Source organism: Panulirus ornatus, chromosome 31 (genome assembly GCF_036320965.1).
Source record: "Panulirus ornatus isolate Po-2019 chromosome 31, ASM3632096v1, whole genome shotgun sequence".
In the NCBI taxonomy this organism is placed as follows: domain Eukaryota; kingdom Metazoa; phylum Arthropoda; class Malacostraca; order Decapoda; family Palinuridae; genus Panulirus; species Panulirus ornatus.
The window spans coordinates 4,860,089-4,877,984 of NC_092254.1; the positions used below are offsets into that span (position 1 = coordinate 4,860,089).

Here is a 17,896-nt window from a genome sequence, read left to right on the forward strand (position 1 = left end):
TGGGTTGCTTCCCTGGAGGATGCCAGTTGGGGGGAGGAGGAGATCCCAACCTACGTACCGGAGCACACAGTCTCCCCTCACACACACACACACACACACACACACACACACACACACACACACACACACACACACACCACACCTTGCCATTCATCGTCTTGTAGGAGAGTCTCACTACGGCCTAGTCTCTCCACACTGGACGGAGCGACGTCTCAACTACCGTCCATCGGTCGGATGTGTGGACGGTAGGGCACAGGGATCGTGGGCTGAGGGAGGAGGAGGAGGAGGAGGAGGGACGTTCTGCTGGACTCTCCCGTCCATTGTAATGGATGGGGAAGGTGCCTCCTGCTTCGACTATCCTGCCACCATTTATGGAGGTGGGTGGGGAGGAGCCATCTGCTTCACCACCGTCCTGTCACATGTGGCGGGTATGTTGTATGTTGAAGACACATACGACGATGTCCGGGTATGCCGAGGATGTGTTGCCTCTGTCAACACACCAGGGTGTTGTGAGCGAAGGGTTATGAGGCAGATGTGTCGCCTTCTCTACAACCGACATGTCTGCTGCAAATATAAGACGTGACTTGGTCGTATCATTCCTCAGTTCAGCCACGGGAGAGGGTCGAACTTAGCAGTGCAAGGGAAGGGAAGGTCTGTCTCCCTTGATATCTGATCAAGTTTGGAATTGTTGAGAGATTAATCTCTCGCTGTAGGCTTCTGTACGAGACCTTGGCTGACGTGTGTGTGTGTATGTGTGTGGGGTGAGGGGGTTACCGTTCTTAAGGAAGGTGTCCAGTGTACGGCTGCCTCAGACTCTGTAGGTAAGTGGTGTACGCTGTCTTATATAGGAAAACAGTATATACTTTTTTTGTATGAGGAGATTTAACTTGAGACTTGCTCCCGACATCGCTTGTTCGTCGGTTCTTGACCACTCTTGCTCGCACGGAAAAATGATACGACGGATACGATGTATCTTGTCGCACGAATGATCGTACGGTGATTACAGCATGGATGACGCGGAGAGTTCAGCGAAGGGAGGAAAAAAATGGTGAGAGAGAGAGAGAGAGAGAGAGAGAGAGAGAGAGAGAGAGAGAGAGAGAGAGAGAGAAGGTGGGGGTGGCAATGCCTAGTATAGATTACCCAGACAGTGATGTTGTGTATGTCTCTTTGTATATTGTATCAAACTGCCTCTTGAATCCCCCCCGAGTGTGTGGATGTTTGTGTGGTGGTGATGATGGTGAGGCTGGTGAGTGGTGATGATGATGATGATGACCATGATGATGATGACCATGATGATGATGACCATGATGATGATGAGGCTGGTGTGTGGTGTTGATGATGATGACCATGATGATGATGAGGCTGGTGTGTGGTGTTGATGATGATGACCATTATCATCATGAGGCAGGTGTGTGGTGTTGATGATGACGGCGGGTCTGGTGTTCGTATTGATCGTCTGTACCTGTGTTTATTGTTGGTTGGTCGTTGCACTACATTAGCTGAGTGCTGCATCTCTCACTGTGATTTATGTTGGTCTCAAGAGCCGTGGAGAGAGAGAGAGAGAGAGAGAGAGAGAGAGAGAGAGAGAGAGAGAGGTTCGGATCCCCCTCCCTCCCTTTGTTACGCATCTCTCTCTCTCTCTCTCTCTCTCTCTCTCTCTCTCTCTCTCTCTCTCTCTCTCTCTCTCTCTCTCAACCCCGAGGATTTGCAAATGGTGGCTGCGTCGCCCCTGCCTGATGGCGGGCGTGTGAGGGCTCGACCACCACCCGTGGGTCACTGGTGAAGTGTATTGGTGGTTTGTCGCTGTGTCTGCCCGGCAGGACAGTCAGCCAGCTCCCGCGGCCGGTACATGGCGGCGGGTCAGAACGATTCCGGAAATGAAAAAAAAAAATCACGTGTTATTTGTTGTTGTTGTTGTTGTTGTTGTTGTTGTTCGTGGATTGTGGTTTACAGCGGCAACTGATGGGCTGCGTCAGGGAAGACCTGAGTAGCACACGACCTAACCCTCGAGGGAGAGAAAATGAATTCTCTTTCGTATTTCATCATTTTCGAAAGTGATAATACAAGAAGAGAGGATGTTGTTACCGCCCGCCCTCACCTCACCTCAAGTTACACCTCGCCTTTAAGTCATTCGTGGTGGACACTGGCATCACCTGTGACAGTCGTTGTACAGAGAGATATACACAGTTCCTGTATGATGAACACATGGCAGAGGCAGTCATGCAAGTGACCTGGGACTACGACCCCAGCAGTCGTCACGACCAAATATACCAAAATAACCCACCAACCAACAAAATTGGTTTGACACGCAAGCAATACAGTCACAGCCCGTACCAACAATGCCACACCAGATCAATATATATAAAGATCCACAGAGACAGAGTGAGCGAGCTGTAACCATAATTTCACTCATTAGGAATGATAATGAAACGGTCTACGTATGTGTACTGTTGACATATAATCCTGCCTTCATCATTGTCGTACAGCAGATATCTCATAACATGCTCCTGGCAGCAGCAGTGAGGCGGGTGTGAGGGTCAAGGGAATCCTGGGCAGATGGTGACAGCGTAGAAAGTCAGAGGCGGACTGGTCATGCCTGAGGGAGAGATCGCCACCACCTCGGAGAAGTAGGCCCTACACCTCCCCAGGCCTCGCAGGGTGTACGTGTTATCCTTGGTCTTCTCACACAGGCGGGAGGACGGATCGGCGTCCACCTCGTAGAAGCACACCTGCAGGGTACACAGCTATGGAGAACTGGGGTCTCTTGGGGGGAACACGATGGGGGAAAAAAGCAGTTTCCAACGAGCGTTATAAATCGGAAGCCAGTCCCTTCCTTACCCTACTCTAGACGCGACGCTCTGACACAGGGGGGCATGGCATGAAGCCTCCCTCATTCAAAAGCATTTTCACTCTTGTCTCTCGTGTAAAGCACGTTTGACTATACCTTGACTCAACTCTTCCAACCGTAGGTTTTCCTCACCTGGAACTCGAAGCTGCAGAGTGGGTTGGCTGCGTGCCACGAGATGGTGATGGTAGTCTCCGTGGCATCGATCTCAGCGCCGTCGTACGGTAACCCAGGCTCTGTGGATAACATCCCTCAACAGTCATGAAGAAAGTGCAACTCTCTCTCTCTCTCTCTCTCTCTCTCTCTCTCTCTCTCTCTCTCTCTGATCATCGTCATTTTCCTCTGGCTTATGCTGTACTCGGGAGATCTTGAATCTCCTTTCAGTTCTCCACTTTGTCAGACACCTTGAATTTTATGGTCCTTTGTCCGACGCAAAATATGGCTTCCGTAAGGCTAGATATCTTTGTGACGGTTCTGAATGTGAGTCTTGACCGTTAGTTTTAAGGATTTATGGGAGTCTTCATACACACACAAAACTGAAGCTTAATTCACAAAGTATGTAGATATTTCCAGTAAGGATCCACACAATTGATATTGCAAACATCTCATTTGTTCGAGGAATAACAGCAAAGGGTCGATTCGTGTGTCTCTCTTGTGTTTCGTGCACAGCAAGAGCAGAAAGCTCTCTCAAGATTCACAGACTTAAACGTCAGACAACCCCAGTGTGTATACTGTGATGGAGATGACCTTATGGTACCAACCAGAGGGGTAAACAATGGAAGAGAACTGACCTTTGTCTATGGTGACTCCCTCTGTGTAGGCAGGGATGCCTCGGACTTGTGACCCATTGAAGTCGAACACTGGGGTCAGGTTGAAGGCGTACTCCGTGCACGGCTCAAGGTACGTGGCGAAGTCCACACAGAAGAGCTGCAACAGCATTGTAACTTGGTGGGTCAAGTGGGGGTCAACTACTAACTTAAACTGAATTAGTCGTCGGGGAAAAGATTTTGAAATGTGAACCTGCATTTAGCGAGTCTGTAATTGCCTCTCTCACCTCCTCATCTTAGCATCATAATCTTGCGTCTCTTGAATGTCTCTTAAACTAAAGGATGTTAGAGGTAGCTAATGACAAGACCACCTGAGACATGGCAACAGTGTGGAGGTTACGGCTGGTGCAGAGGGGAGAGGCAGGGACCTCCCTCCATCACCCTCTCCATCAGGATAGGAAGGAAGCTCGAGTCCCTCATCCTTTTTGGGGGTGACGGACGAGTGGGCCCGTCCCACCTCCCACTGCTAGCCGTGCCTCACCACCCCACCCACCTCCTTGCACTGCATCTGGTGCAGGATCTCCTGGTTGATGAGCAGGTCGTAGTGGTCGATCTCGTAGTCCGAGGCCGTGATGTTCCAGTGGAGGATCATGTACGTCTCCGTCTCCAAGTCCACTTGGAAGTCGTAGATGAGACCTGACGAAGAAGGACCGCGGGCGCGGCACGCCTCCCTTATTATCCATCACAAATTAAACCACAACCTTCACTCCACAAGACTCCAAAAACATTCATATAAATATCGTTTTTGTTTGGGAGGCTCAAGCAGTCTGGTTCGTGTTTTTTCGTCAAATCTAAGCGGCTCATATGTACTGACACCGGACCGCTCGTGAGGAAGACCTGAACCACGTTAAAAGTGTCCAGATATGATGATTTATGAAGAGGTGGTCACGTGTGGCCCTGGATGACAGCAGACACGGTGGGTGAAGCTGTGTCATGGTCGAGGTGCTACGAAGCAGGAGTGGCAGACGGTGTCGTGATGTATTCAACACTGACATGTGGGCAGATGATGTGTCTGGTGGGCAGGAAGTGTGTCTGGTGGGCAGGTGGTGTGTCTTGTGGGCAGGGGGTGTGTCTGGTGGGCAGGGGGTGTGTCTGGTGGGCAGGGGGTGTGTCTGGTGGGCAGGGGGTGTGTGGCATGAACAGATAGTAAACCATACAGATTACTGGCGAACATGGAAGAGACTGAATGCGATTTAATTGCAGTTGTTTTTATTTCATGTTGTAGGCTAGGACACGTACCTCCCAAGGTGGCCACGTAGGGCAGGACACGTACCTCCCAAGGTGGCCACGTAGGGCAGGACACGTACCTCCCAAGGTGGCCACGTAGGGCAGGACACGTACCTCCTAAGGTGGCCACGTAGGGCAGGACACGTACCTCCCAAGGTGGCCACGTAGGGCAGGACACGTACCTCCCAAGGTGGCCACGTAGGGCAGGACACGTACCTCCCAAGGTGGCCACGTAGGGCAGGACACGTACCTCCTAAGGTGGCCACGTAGGGCAGGACACGTACCTCCCAAGGTGGCCACGTAGGGCAGGACACGTACCTCCTAAGGTGACCATGTAGGGCAGGACACGTACCTCCAAGGATGCCCATGTCGACGGTACACTTGCCCACGTTGGCCTGACCGTCGACTCCAATGATCTCGACGAAGGTGTCGCAGCAGGTGGCCTGGTGGATGGCCACAACCTCATTAGTGGTGCCGGGTGACAGGCCCTCCACCTGCAGATCTCCGACTTCCGGCTTGGCCCTCACTTCGTACAGACCTGGCGGGGGAGGATCACGTCACTGGTGCTTTGGTTGTCAGGTCGGTGTTGGCACAGGTCACTGAAGCCAGTTTGGGTTGGCTCTGAGGCCAAGTCAGTGTTGGCACTGGGTCCAGGTCAGTGTTGGCACTAGGTCCAGGTCACTGTTCATACTAGGGCCAGGTCCTCACTCCACCTACTGTACGCTTCACGTCATGGGAAGCTGTAACCTGCTTGAATTCATGTGTGACACAACGCAATTTCTACCTATATCTGCTGCTATCTCGGGGATGTACACTAGGAGACACGGAGCCGCTGGCTTACCTGAGGCGATGTCCCGAAGCTTGGCTTCGACGCTCCAGGTCTGAGTCGAACAGATGCCGTTGAAGTTGTAGCCAGAGCAGTCCGGATGGCTGGTGAGGACACACGTGGGCGGCGCGGTGTCCGACACCTGTGGGGGGGTGTCAGAGGGTGGACGGTGAGGACACGGGGACAGTGAAGACATATCTGGACGGTCATTGGTACATTGCTCCGGCCCTTAGAGTATACTTTCACAGACCTTAGTATGATGTACCAGCCCTTACCACTCACTCGCAGCCCCTACTAGAGTAACACAGCCCAGACTCAATTGTCACAAACATTATGACATTATAGTAAGTGTGTGTGTGTGTGAAGCGGTCTTGACGTTAAAGACACCTTTGGGGCACCAGTAGCATCCACGGCTGCTCCTGGGGGCAGAGATGCGGCGTCACACACCCACACACACTTAGCCTAGATTGGTGAATGAGTAAAGACGCGGTGCATACATACAGCGTTAGGAGAGGGAGGCAACATGAGCGTAACGCTTCCCCTCGACACACGAGGAGGAGCGACACGCGCCCCGCTACTCACCACGGGCAGGACGACGAAGTGGGAGATGGCGCTGTTGACGGACTGGGTCTGTTTCTCGCTCTGGGCCGTAATGATGATGGTGCTGACCTCGCCGCTGAGGCTGTCCAGCGGCACCTGGAAGTTGGCCACGATAGCATCCGACGCGTTGGTTGCCAGGAACAACCTGCCGGAGGGACGGCAGTGAGCTGCAGCCTACCCCAGAGACAGCATACGAGGAACGCATCTCGATAAGGGACGCACAACGAAAAGATGGCAAGGTGAGGGTAGGAGGGGTCAGCGAGTCCTGTAAACAAGATAAAAAAAAAAAAAGGCAAACGAAGGAAGTACGTTTAGTGAGGGAGGTGCTGTGTGGCAGATGCGATGGTATTGGCTGGGATGATTTGAAGGCTGGGATTTGTACCTACTGACTGGATCAGGCAGGCGGAAGGGAGCCTGTTCTTGGTACCTTGAGGAGTATGGTACACGTTATGGTGTGCGTCAGTAGCTGTCTGAGTCGTGGAGGATGATACGGTACCTGCATAGTGAGTCAGAGGGAGGGATTTACTTGCTAGGCACCGGTGGGCCGTTGTGGAGGATGGTACCTGCTGGGGTTGACGCTGGTCAGGAAGCCCAGGTCGTCGGTGCCGCTGATGGCGAAGTAAGACTCGATGCCGAAGTTGCTGATGATGAACCTGGCGGAGGCAGATTCTCCCGGGCGGGCGGAGAGTTCCTCGGACGTGGCCCACACCTCCACGCTGGTCTCCACCGGCGTCACCAGCACGGGCAGCAGCCTCGCGAAGGTCTTCCCTGCAGGAGACACACCGGCATTGTAGTGTGCCAGCCTGGACTGCGACACCGTTCATGGCACCGGCGCCCGTGACAACACTGGTGTTACGGTGACGAAGGGGAGGTGAGACCAGGGTTGGTGTGTGGGTGAGGATGGGTCTGTTCCCCACATGGGTCTCAGGCGTTGTGGCTTCCACCTTTTTCTTTCCTTAATGTAATGACTGACATGACATGGGCTAAACATGCCCAAGTCAGAGGCCGTCTCGAGGGAGAGGAACAGAGTAAAAGAAGGTAGAAACTGCTCTTGGTAAGAGATACTCGAGAGAGATGTGATCATATTACATTTCCTGAAACTTTGATTACTTTCCTACGTCATACAGTTCGTTAACCTCACAGTTTTTTTTTTTTTTTACCTTTCCAGGTTTTTGTTCCATGGAAGAAAATGGTACACGTGTGTCACCCTTACCTATTCTGCTACACCACACGGTTTGGTGAGTGTCACTTATGATTTTATGAGATGTAGTCCTTCATGTTACATGCATGTCGTGTATGCAGGCGTAGGGAGATGCACTATATGTCAAACTCTGACCACGTGTGTGTGTGTGTGTGTTTGCGTGTGTGTGTGTGTGTGTGTGTGGTAGGGCAACATGCTGTGGGTGAGGCCAGAACCCAGGAGGAGAGATATTACCCTGAAATGTCATCCCAGTGAAGCATGGAGTCACGGGTCACTCTTGGAAAAGGACGAAGTATAGGATGTGGGTGTCCCTCTCCTGTCCCTCCCCCACCAGTCCTACCTGAGGACACACGTGCCCGTACCCCGACCCTACCTGAGGACACGTGTCCGGAGATCCTGATGTAGAAGGACTCGTTGGGGAGTGGCTCCGTCCGGACGTACACCTGGTCAGTCACAGGACCCGTGTAGTCGATGGTTCGTAGCTCCGTCCCCACCTGACGAGGGAGAGAGACTGCAGGTGAGGCAAGAGACAGCCAGCCTGGTGAGAGAAACCTTCAGGTGCGGAGGAGGACGATGTTGAGATGTGTTTAGGAGGCGCGAGGTCAGGGGGGGGGGGGGGGGGGGAAGACAAGCCGTACATCTGGGCGCTGTTGCTTTGGTAGAGGATGTTGTTGCTAAGGTAATGGGCCAGTGGAAGACTGATATTGTGTGTGGTCGACTGATCATCATGGTGTGACGACATGCTTCGGTTGGTTGAAATGACCATATCGTCATCGAGGACAAAGGCTCTGTTTAGTGCGACGGCGGATCCACGAGAGAACTTGTGAATCTGTGGTAGACTAACATTTTTCTTTGACGGTTTTTCGATTGAAATTGCATTTTGCCTAAAAAAAAAATGTATATTTGTACATATATCAGTGAGGTCCAGCCGAGCTTAAACTGATAGAAGGGAATCACGCTAACCGCTTAGGAGATGCTGGACGATGGTTCTCGCGCAGCGATAACACTGGACACCCCGAGCATTGTGATGGGACGATTATACGTACACTCACCCTACGTACACTCACCCGATCACATTGTTCATAGACGATAGAGAACGTTGTTCACTACGTGTCTGTCACGTACAGCGAAATATAATATCCACTGCTAAATAGGATTCAGACACATTAGGAAATAAGAAATTTTGAATAAGTTTACATTTGAAGATTTACTTCGAGGTGAGGAGAGACATCGAAGTGAGGCTTTGCTTCGAAGTCGGGAACTTACCTTATTAATGAACTCGATGGTGTTAAGATTGGTGACCTCGCTCTCCAGGTACCCCACCAGGGTCAACTTCAGGTAGTACACCGTATCTGTTGGAGGTGGGTCAGAGGTCAGGATGGGATGTTGGTGGCACAGACAAATTCGTGTGGCACAGGTAGATGCGAATGGGACAGATGGATGTTGGAAGTGCTTGGATATGACACAGATGGAGATAGATGGTACAGGTGTGGGGTCATGGAAGGTAATGAGGGTGGCACAGGTGACTGGTAGGATTATGTATAAACCAAATCGCAAGAAACTAACATTATGAACAAGTTAATACAGTCATCAGGGATAGAGATGTGTTACCACCAATATCAAAGTATTAGATTCATATGGTTGAGTGGAGTGCCCTCAGAGGTGAGTATTTGGACTGACTCATGAGTGGTCGTCCCTCGACGAGGCGGTAGTGGGGGTGTGGGGGTGATGGGTCCAGCACGGAGAAGTCTGCCAGGAAGTCGAGGGACGAGGTGGCCACGACGGCGATGCTGTAGGCCTCCGGGGCGTCCGTAGTCAGGCTCCACAGGCCGTAGCGAGGCGACGTCCACGTCACCGCCTTGAAGGTGTTCGTGTGCGACACCACAACCACGCCTGGCGTCGACTCTAGACCCGCCTTGTCCATCAGGTTGTAAGTTGTGCCTGCAAGTAAGAACATCGCCCACCTCAGTACCCAGCAAACCAGTCTTGACAACAGTCTTGTATAGAAAGTTATCAAGTTCAGAAGCAGCGGTTAAGTGAAGATTCAGCCACACTCCTCCTGTCTGAGGAGGAACATGGTTACGAATGACACTAGAGATTTATAAGTCATCTGACTTCCTCATGAACCCTCCTCCCTGGCCGCCACAGTAGGCGGGTGTGCTCACCGCCACGTCACACCTACCAGTAATATCGAGAAGCAGAGCCTCGGTGAGCACGCCGGAGATGCGCACCTCGAAGTCCACAACGGAGTCGTCGATGGGCACTTCGTTGACCAGGGTTCCACGCGTCTCCACGAGGTTGATGATGGTAACCTGAGGGTGGGGTTGGTACGAGATAGATAAACGGACATGTAGACAGAAAAATGTTGTGTCTCTTATAAGACGAGAGGACATAGACGACGCTAGTCACATGTACAGTTTCTGGCATAAGTTCTGTCCACAGACCAAAGCTCCAGGACTGTGATGATATTGTGGCGGAATGTCATATGATTCACATACTTGGACGCACATTTCTGTGCTCCAGGTGACGTGTTTAAGTGTTGGGTTAGTTTGAAAGTGTGGTGTAGTACCGTGGAAGTCTCGACCCCGCCGCTGATGATGGCCACGATGTCGCTCACGTCAAACTTGTCCGTCGAGATGAGTAGGCCGCCCGTGGAGTCGGCCAGTCGCTGGTACTCGGCCACGCCCGTGATCACCGAGGTCTTCCACTCCGCCGGACGCTCGAAGGGCGCCGGCCTCTCGCCGTGGTTGTTTCGGAAGATGTCGCTCAGGATGATCGTCACCTGCCGGCGGGGAGGAAGGTCACGGCCACTGTCAACAACATAACTAGGAAGGTTAGAGGATGAGACAAGAGGGTGGATACGTAGTGTACTGGTATCTAGGAAGAAGCGAGGTACTTAGGAGGTGACTAGGAAGCAGGGAGGTAACTAGGAAGTGAGAGAGCAGGTAACACGACGTGAGGGAGGGAGTGTGGCAGGTGGGAGGGAGTGTCGGTACCTTGTTGTTCTGCTGCTGGGCTAAGCTGATGATGCCCTCCATCAGCTCGCCATCTTTACCCTCAGCATCGGTGAAGCAGAAAATGTCTCCATAGTCAGGCGTCCCCGTCAGTGCCAGCTGCGGGTGAGAGAGAACGGCTTGTTAATAGACCATTTATTTTCTAATCTCTGCCGTGCGTACAGCAGACAGGTGAGGCTCAGCTTAGCGTGGAGCGGGTTGCTTATAATGTTAATGATTCTTCCTCTACTTTCCTGTGAGGTAATATGATTTGTGTGGTACTTTTATTTATTTGTATTTATGGTATTGTTGAATTATTGTTGTGACATGTACATATTTACCTGTGAAAAAATAGACATGTTGAGACGTATTGGGTAAAAATGAAGGGAGGCAGATGAGTGTTGGAAGCAGGGAACGAATAACATATTTGTAGTGATGATAGGAATACACAGTGGCACAGAATAGGCAAGGGGAGAAGAGAGTAGAGAGGACGTTATTCCTAAGTAGACGGTAGTATAGAGTAGCACACAGACACACAGACACACACACACACACACACACACACACACCAGGAGAGGCTGCAGATGGGCGGCCGTACCTGCAAGCCTCCCCAGAACATCTCAGGGCCGTCCCCTCCGCCGTAAGGCACGAGGTCCTCCACTGCCTCCAGGAATTCTTGGGCGTCGTCCGTCGTCAGGAGAGGTCCCACTACTGTAGGGGGGAGAGCAAGCAACAGGTTCCACTTAGTGAAGGAGCCTTCTACACCGTTGTTGTTAACTGCTACTACGGTTACAGTGAGAGTTAGAGACGGTCCCATTGAGGCCGTTGATGGCTCTGTTAACGGTACTGTTGATGGCTCTGTTACCGGTACTGTTGATGGCCCTGTTAACTGCTACTATAGGAAAAGACTTTAGATAGTGCTATTCTCCCTATTGATGGCTCTGTTAACGGTACTGTTGATGGCTCTGTTAACTGCTACTATAAGAAAAGACTTTAGATAGTGCTATTCTCCCTGTTGATGGTTCTGTTAACAGTTATCAGCTTTACAGGAGAACAGGTGAGCCGCAAATATGAACCTAATCATGAGTTTGGGATTAGAAAACAAAAGAAAGTTATTTGCTAAGCGAAAGTCTTGACTGCACGAGAAGGATTGGGAAAGTGGCACTCAGACCCCGGGAGGAAGAGTGAGGGGGAAGGACTACCACCACCTGACCTGTGAAGGTGTCGTGACCTGACCTGGGTCGTTGTAAGGCACGAGGACGTAGAGTTCGGGATTGGAGTTGGCGACGATGTCAGCCACCTGCGTCTTGACAGCTTCGATGTCGTCTCCCATGGAGCCTGCAAGGATGTACAGAGCAACACACAATGTAACACACGAGAGAAAATGGTGGGGAGGGGGGAAAAAAGGGTAGCTTTGTGGTGATGATTATGTTCACTAGGCGAGTGAATCTCGCAGATATATATATATATATATATATATATATATATATATATATATATATATATATATATATATATATATATATATATACATATCACTGCGGATATCACTGTCATATAGACACGTATTAGAGACACGTTCACTGTGACCCGTCCACTACATATCTACCGTTCCTCCGCCACCCCTGTGGCAGCCGGAGCCCTTCCCCGGGGGAGCTGACCTGTGGTGTCGATGCAGATGGAGAGGGCCGACCCATGGTACAAGTCGAAGAGTCTCCTGTACTTCTCGTTGCCCACGGCGTCCAGCACCTGGCTCAGGTAGGTCACAGTGGCCTGTGGCGGGGGTGGGAGGACGCACGTCATCAAGTGGGCTAGACACTGTACTCAGTGGGCAGACACTTTGCCAAGTGGGCGTACACTTTACTAAGTGGGCAGACACTTTGCCAAGTGGACGTACACTATGCTAAGTGGGCAGACGCTTTGCCAAGTGGATGTACGCTTAACTAAGTGGGTAGGCACTTTACAGAGTGGGCAGGCACTTTACTAGCACAAGCGATAAGCTTTTATAAATACGGTATTGTGAGCGAAGGACCAGAGGTGAGGCTGATTGTTGATTGCATATTGGTGAGGAGGTTATGAGGAACTGGATCTCCCAGTCTGGTGCATGAGGTGTGTGAGGAGGTTATGAGGAACTGGATCTCCCAGTCTGGTGCATGAGGTGTGGTGAGGAGGTCATGAGTGCGTGTGGTGTGAGGTGAGAGCAGTAGAGACTGACCTGGACAGCGAGGTCGGCAGCCTGAAGGTGGAGGTGGTGGTGCGGGGAGAAGCAGGGTGAGATGGTGTCCTTGTTGATGCCGCCTTCTGCTGCCTCACTGGCGCTGCTGTCCAGCACTCCCCCGTGGCTGCACTTACCCCCTGGGGTAAAACCTGCTGTTAGTCTCACTTCCACCACGACGTTGTCCTTGACAGTGGCATAAAGCCCCCTTCCGGGTTTGGTATTCCAGCACGTTATTTTCAGATTGTTTCACGTGTGTACCTGAATTACTGGAATGATCTCTGAGTACGGGACAAGTTTTGCTATGGAAAATATACAATAGGAGTTCCCCTGAGTGGCTCACGTATTGGGGTTCCCTGAGTGGCTCATGTATGGGAGTTCCCCTGAGTGGCTCACACGTATGGGGGTTCCCCTGAGTGGTCCACTTATGGGGGTTCCTCTGAGTGGCCCACTTATGGGGGTTCCTCTGAATGGCTCATGTATGGGAGTTCCCCTGAGTGGCCCGCGCGTATAGGGGTTCCCCTGAGTGGCCCACGTATGGGGGGTTCCCCTGAGTGGCTCACCTGTGGTAGGCTTGGGTACGAGGTAGCTGGAGCCGATCTCGTCTGGGTACATGTAGTAGCCGCTACTCAGGCCTGCCCCGTCCACCACGTTACCCACACACGACCCCTGCATGACCACGTACTCTTAGTGCATGACCAGGTATTGTTAGTGCATGACCACGTACTCTTAGTGCATGACCAGGTATTGTTAGTGCATGACCACGTACTCTTAGTGCATGACCAGGTATTGTTAGTGCATGACCACGTACTCTTAGTGCATGACCAGGTATTGTTAGTGCATGACCACGTACTCTTAGTGCATGACCAGGTATTGTTAGTGCATGACCACGTACTCTTAGTGCATGACCAGGTATTGTTAGTGCATGACCAAGTATTGTTAGTGCATGACCAAGTATTGTTAGTGCATGACCAAGTATTGTTAGTGCATGACCACGTACTCTTAGTGCATGACCAGGTATTGTTAGTGCATGACCACGTACTCTTAGTGCATGACCAGGTATTGTTAGTGCATGACCACGTACTCTTAGTGCATGACCAGGTATTGTTAGTGCATGACCAAGTATTGTTAGTGCATGACCAAGTATTGTTAGTGCATGACCAAGTATTGTTAGTGCATGACCAAGTATTGTTAGTGCATGACCAGGTATTGTTAGTGTATGACCAAGTATTGTTAGGGCAGTTGGTGCATGGCCACCAGTACACATGTCGTTTCGATGACCATTTTGTTCAGGGGGACAGTAGCTACTATAACACTGTGGGGAGGCAAAGGATATCAGTTATTATTTGTGAACATACTAAGGACAGTAACTGTATGGCGGGATGGACAGTAGCTGGGAGGAAAGACAGTAACTGGCTGAAGAGACAGCACCAGTGTGGAACGGAGGGACAGTACCTGGGAGGTGGCACAAGGGGTGCAGACGTCCTCAGTGGGTGAGGCCAGTTCCCCCAGGTCGTAGCCAGGGATGGCCAGGCCCTCCAGTATGTCTTGGTGGCCTTGCTCCACCCAGGTGGAGTGGGAGTAGAACTTCTGAATGGAGTGGAGGGAGGTGCCGAGCAGGTTCCTGGCGGCCGTGTACGACTCGTCCCTCATGATGGCCGTCAGGATCTGAGGATGACGTGCCACCAGCCTGGCCTGCACGGGCCCCAGCTGCTCCCCGTCCCCCTGGATGGCTGGGTCATACCTGGGGGTGAGGACCGTCCTTCTCAGTACCATCGCGACCACCCTCACTCATAGTGCCACAGCCAGCCTCACTATCACCACAGCCAGCCTCACTAGTACCACAGCCAGCCTCACTAGTACCACAGCCAGCCTCGCTATTACCACAGCCAGCCTCGCTATTACCACAGCCAGCCTCTCAGTACCACCACAACCAGCCTCTCAGTACCACTATCTACCAAGTATAATGGTAGACGACATAACATGCAGTATGATGATTATGTTCAGCGTTTCATGCTCTCGTAATTCTGATCATTATTCATTCGTGATAGATTCTGTGTAAGTATTGCGCTCTGCAACCATGTACCGAGACTGAAGGTTGTGAGGATACTGATAGAGGTTGTAGTGGCCGGCACTGTTGGCTCCGTCATCCACAGTACAATCGTTACTCAAGGTCAACGAGCGTCATGAGTAGTACCTGAGTTGCGGCGATGAGTCCGCCTGGACGTTGGCGGCGGCGATCGAGTTGACGGCCTTGATGAAGCGCGTCGGGGAGGAGCTGGGGCCGTAGTAGGCGTGGAAGAGCTGGGTCAGCGTGGAGTCATCAGGGACCACGAAGTCTGGCTTGCCGCCCGGAGGGTTGGCCCTGAAGAAGGCCAGGATGTTCTGTCTGATGCCCTCCCGCGTGATCCACTCGTGGTCTCGACTCTCGCCCTCCACCTACCACAACATGACCGTGTTACCTCACTCTTGTTGGGGCAGTGCTACATGACACCCACCACCATAAACAAGTCCCCTCATACGGAAGACAACTGTAGCTAATATTATCCCTGAACAGTACAACCTGCCTTCCCTCCTCCAGTATTAAGGAACACCAGCCCAGGTTAATTAAAGATATATAAAGACAGATACGTGTTCACACAGAGCCTCACAATACTGGAAGTTGTACAACGCACTGCACAACACGAGACAGACGCGTCCATCTTGCACACGTACATGTCGCAACACCTGGATATCTTCCTCGCCAGTTGCCACAGTCTACCAAATCACCGAGACCCTAGATATTATGGGCTTATATTATCCACCTGCACAGTCTTATCGGCCAGCTTCCCCCGCAGGAGTAACTGGTACTATTAGTAAAGGTCTTCAGTAAAGAACACATTAAGATTTTCCTCACTGACGCCCCTCGCTCTCAGTGGGTAATGACATCAAGAGGAGCTGTCGGTGCGGGCAAGGTATTATCATCCCTCCACGTCAGAGGTGACCTGTCATACGAGATTCCTGCAAGACTTGGAAGGTTCGTGAGGCACTAGGTTTGGTGCGGAGGTGGCAACAAGTGTCGCGGCCAGACGGTCTTACCTCATCAGGACAGAAGATATTGGCCATATCTGGGTCACTCATGTTCAGGGGCGTAGCCAGGAAGGCGCGGGCCCCCCGTGCCAGCAGTGCCAGAAGGAATACGGTGCTTGTCATCATCATCTTGGTAGTCATGTGCTGCCTCGTGCGGTCCCGGGTGGCCCCTTATATAGCCAGCAACGCACTGTGACGATATGGCACCAGCCTACTTCGCCTGGTGTTATCTTCATGTCGTAGTCATTGGAAGGCAACAGCTGAAGCCAGCTTTCACAACCCAGTTATGCCTTCCCACCTCCAGCCTTACTCTCACGTCCCAGCACCTGCTCCTGTGACGTCGTCAGCTCCCACATTTCAGCGATGCAACTGGTCGCGTCATTTCCAGGTTGTTGTACTGCGACATCGCACTGCCACTATGTAATGATGGAGCCATACTTGCTCATGCTGCTCGACGCCTCACCCACTCGTCATCCGACATTAACATCGCTTGACCTTCTGCGACTTGGCTAACATCGTGAGCCAAGGAAGATAGAGAGCCACCCACCAGCCCCGGCCTTTACAGTGGGAAGTCCCTCCGCTTCGCGCTTGACTACGCCAGTCATCGTGGTTCTTAATCCTCCCGAAGCCCGTCCTAGCGACTCGGCGGCCACGCCCACACGCTTAACCCTATCGCCGTGTCCGATTTATATATACATATACATATCACATATACCTGGACATCAGACCAGGAGCAACCAGCTTCCCTCAGACAACAAGAGCGCCACCCTGGCACCTGAACACGTCTTGGCCTTGTGACCTCAGGCTCTCCTTCCTACACAGGAACCTCTGGGGCCTCTCTCTCTACACTGTCATGAGGATCTCCCTCCCTACTCTGTTGATAAAGACCCGTAGCACCTTGCCGTTGCCCACCTCCTGTAGTAAACTGGCGTTGCTCATCTTCCTCTCGAGTCACAACTCGACCATGGCAACCAGCGCGCACTCTCTGAACAATGGAACTTGAGCCACCTTCCATATGGGTGTTACGTTAACTCTCTCACCCCTTCTGCTGCACGGCCTGGGGACACTGGCACACCACCTCTCCCATAGCTGCATGACGAGGCCCTCAGGCAGCGAGCGAGGCTCCTCTCCTGACTCGTGCCACGCGCGCTCTTGCATCAGCACCACAGGACTCCAGCCATGCCTGCCAGGCTCGCCTCACCTGACCTTACCCTGCGCCGTAGCCCGACGAAGCAGGATTATTACCTGCTCCTCCATACCACTCCCTCAGTCCTCACTATTACGATGGAGGTTAGATGTTGTTAGAATACTCACTAAAGTGACTAAACTCTCACACCCCAGTCATACCCACACCTCAGCCATATCTCACACTCTCACACCCCAGTCATACTCACACCTCAGCCATATCTCACATCCCAGCCACACTCTCACACCCCAGCCACACTCTCACACCCCAGCCACACTCTCACACCCCAGCCACACTCTCACACCCTAGCCACACTCTCACACCCCAGCCACACTCTTACACCTCAGCAGTATTGTTAACTTGCGGTATGCCCATCAATATCCCAGGTCAGCTCAGGTCACCAAGAGCCTGGACCATGACTGCTGACCCGCTATTTCAGGTCAGGTCACCTGACGTACGTCACATTTTATCATGCTTGTGGCGTAGTGACCTAGTTTTAGAATCTTAACGACCTGTTTAGCTAAGGTATTAGTGGCGTGAGGCCAGTGTGTGTGTGTGTGTGTGTATGTGTGTGTGTGTGTGTGTGTGTGTGTTTGAGGGAGGGGGAAGGTGTGTGTGGACGGTGGGACCCGCCACACTTGCTGTCCGATATCCACACAACAATTCTGGTCTGTTATCAGTTTAACCCAAAGGATATTGAAAAAGAAGGCAAGAACGTGTTCCTGATAAGGCTCTAGGGAATAGCGAGAAACGCCACCTGCTGCTGTGGAATTAGATGGTTAGCAAGTGGTGCTGTAGTGGATCAACCACTGCAGTGGTCCTAGTGGGTTGGTGTGAGTTGGGATGGTAGGCCGAGTGTTTTAAAAGTGGTGGGAGGAGTGTATTGAGAGAAGTAGCCAGCTATTGC

General features: G+C 51.9%; 1 protein-coding gene across 1 annotated transcript; it reads right to left on the reverse strand.

Moving 5' to 3' along the window:
* Positions 1 to 2,439: 2,439 nt before the first annotated feature.
* On the reverse strand, positions 2,440 to 15,968 carry LOC139758739 (von Willebrand factor A domain-containing protein 7-like). The gene is made up of 22 exons (XM_071680480.1): positions 15,813 to 15,968; positions 14,932 to 15,173; positions 14,190 to 14,478; positions 13,298 to 13,403; positions 12,735 to 12,874; positions 12,181 to 12,292; positions 11,756 to 11,857; positions 11,118 to 11,230; positions 10,523 to 10,639; positions 10,096 to 10,308; positions 9,709 to 9,838; positions 9,207 to 9,467; positions 8,793 to 8,878; positions 7,900 to 8,020; positions 6,889 to 7,093; positions 6,308 to 6,470; positions 5,741 to 5,867; positions 5,252 to 5,437; positions 4,166 to 4,308; positions 3,637 to 3,772; positions 2,981 to 3,081; positions 2,440 to 2,729 (listed from the first exon to the last, which is right to left on the reverse strand). The coding sequence occupies exons 1-22, from the start codon at positions 15,942 to 15,944 to the stop codon at positions 2,538 to 2,540; spliced, it is 3,417 nt and encodes a 1,138-aa protein (XP_071536581.1). The 5' UTR covers positions 15,945 to 15,968; the 3' UTR covers positions 2,440 to 2,537.
* Between the last annotated feature and the right edge of the window lie 1,928 nt (positions 15,969 to 17,896).

What these genes read in the sequence shown, in the direction of transcription:
- LOC139758739 (XM_071680480.1), bottom strand. Translation starts at nt 15,944, where the DNA reads ATGACTACCAAGATGATGATGACAAGCACCGTATTCCTTCTGGCACTG. An exon ending in CGTACCCAAGCCTACCACAG is followed by an intron (nt 12,875 to 13,297) that starts GTGAGCCACTCA and finishes GTTTTACCCCAG; the next exon opens with GGGGTAAGTGCAGCCACGGG. An exon ending in CGTGCCTTACAACGACCCAG is followed by an intron (nt 11,231 to 11,755) that starts GTCAGGTCACGA and finishes TCCCCCCTACAG; the next exon opens with TAGTGGGACCTCTCCTGACG.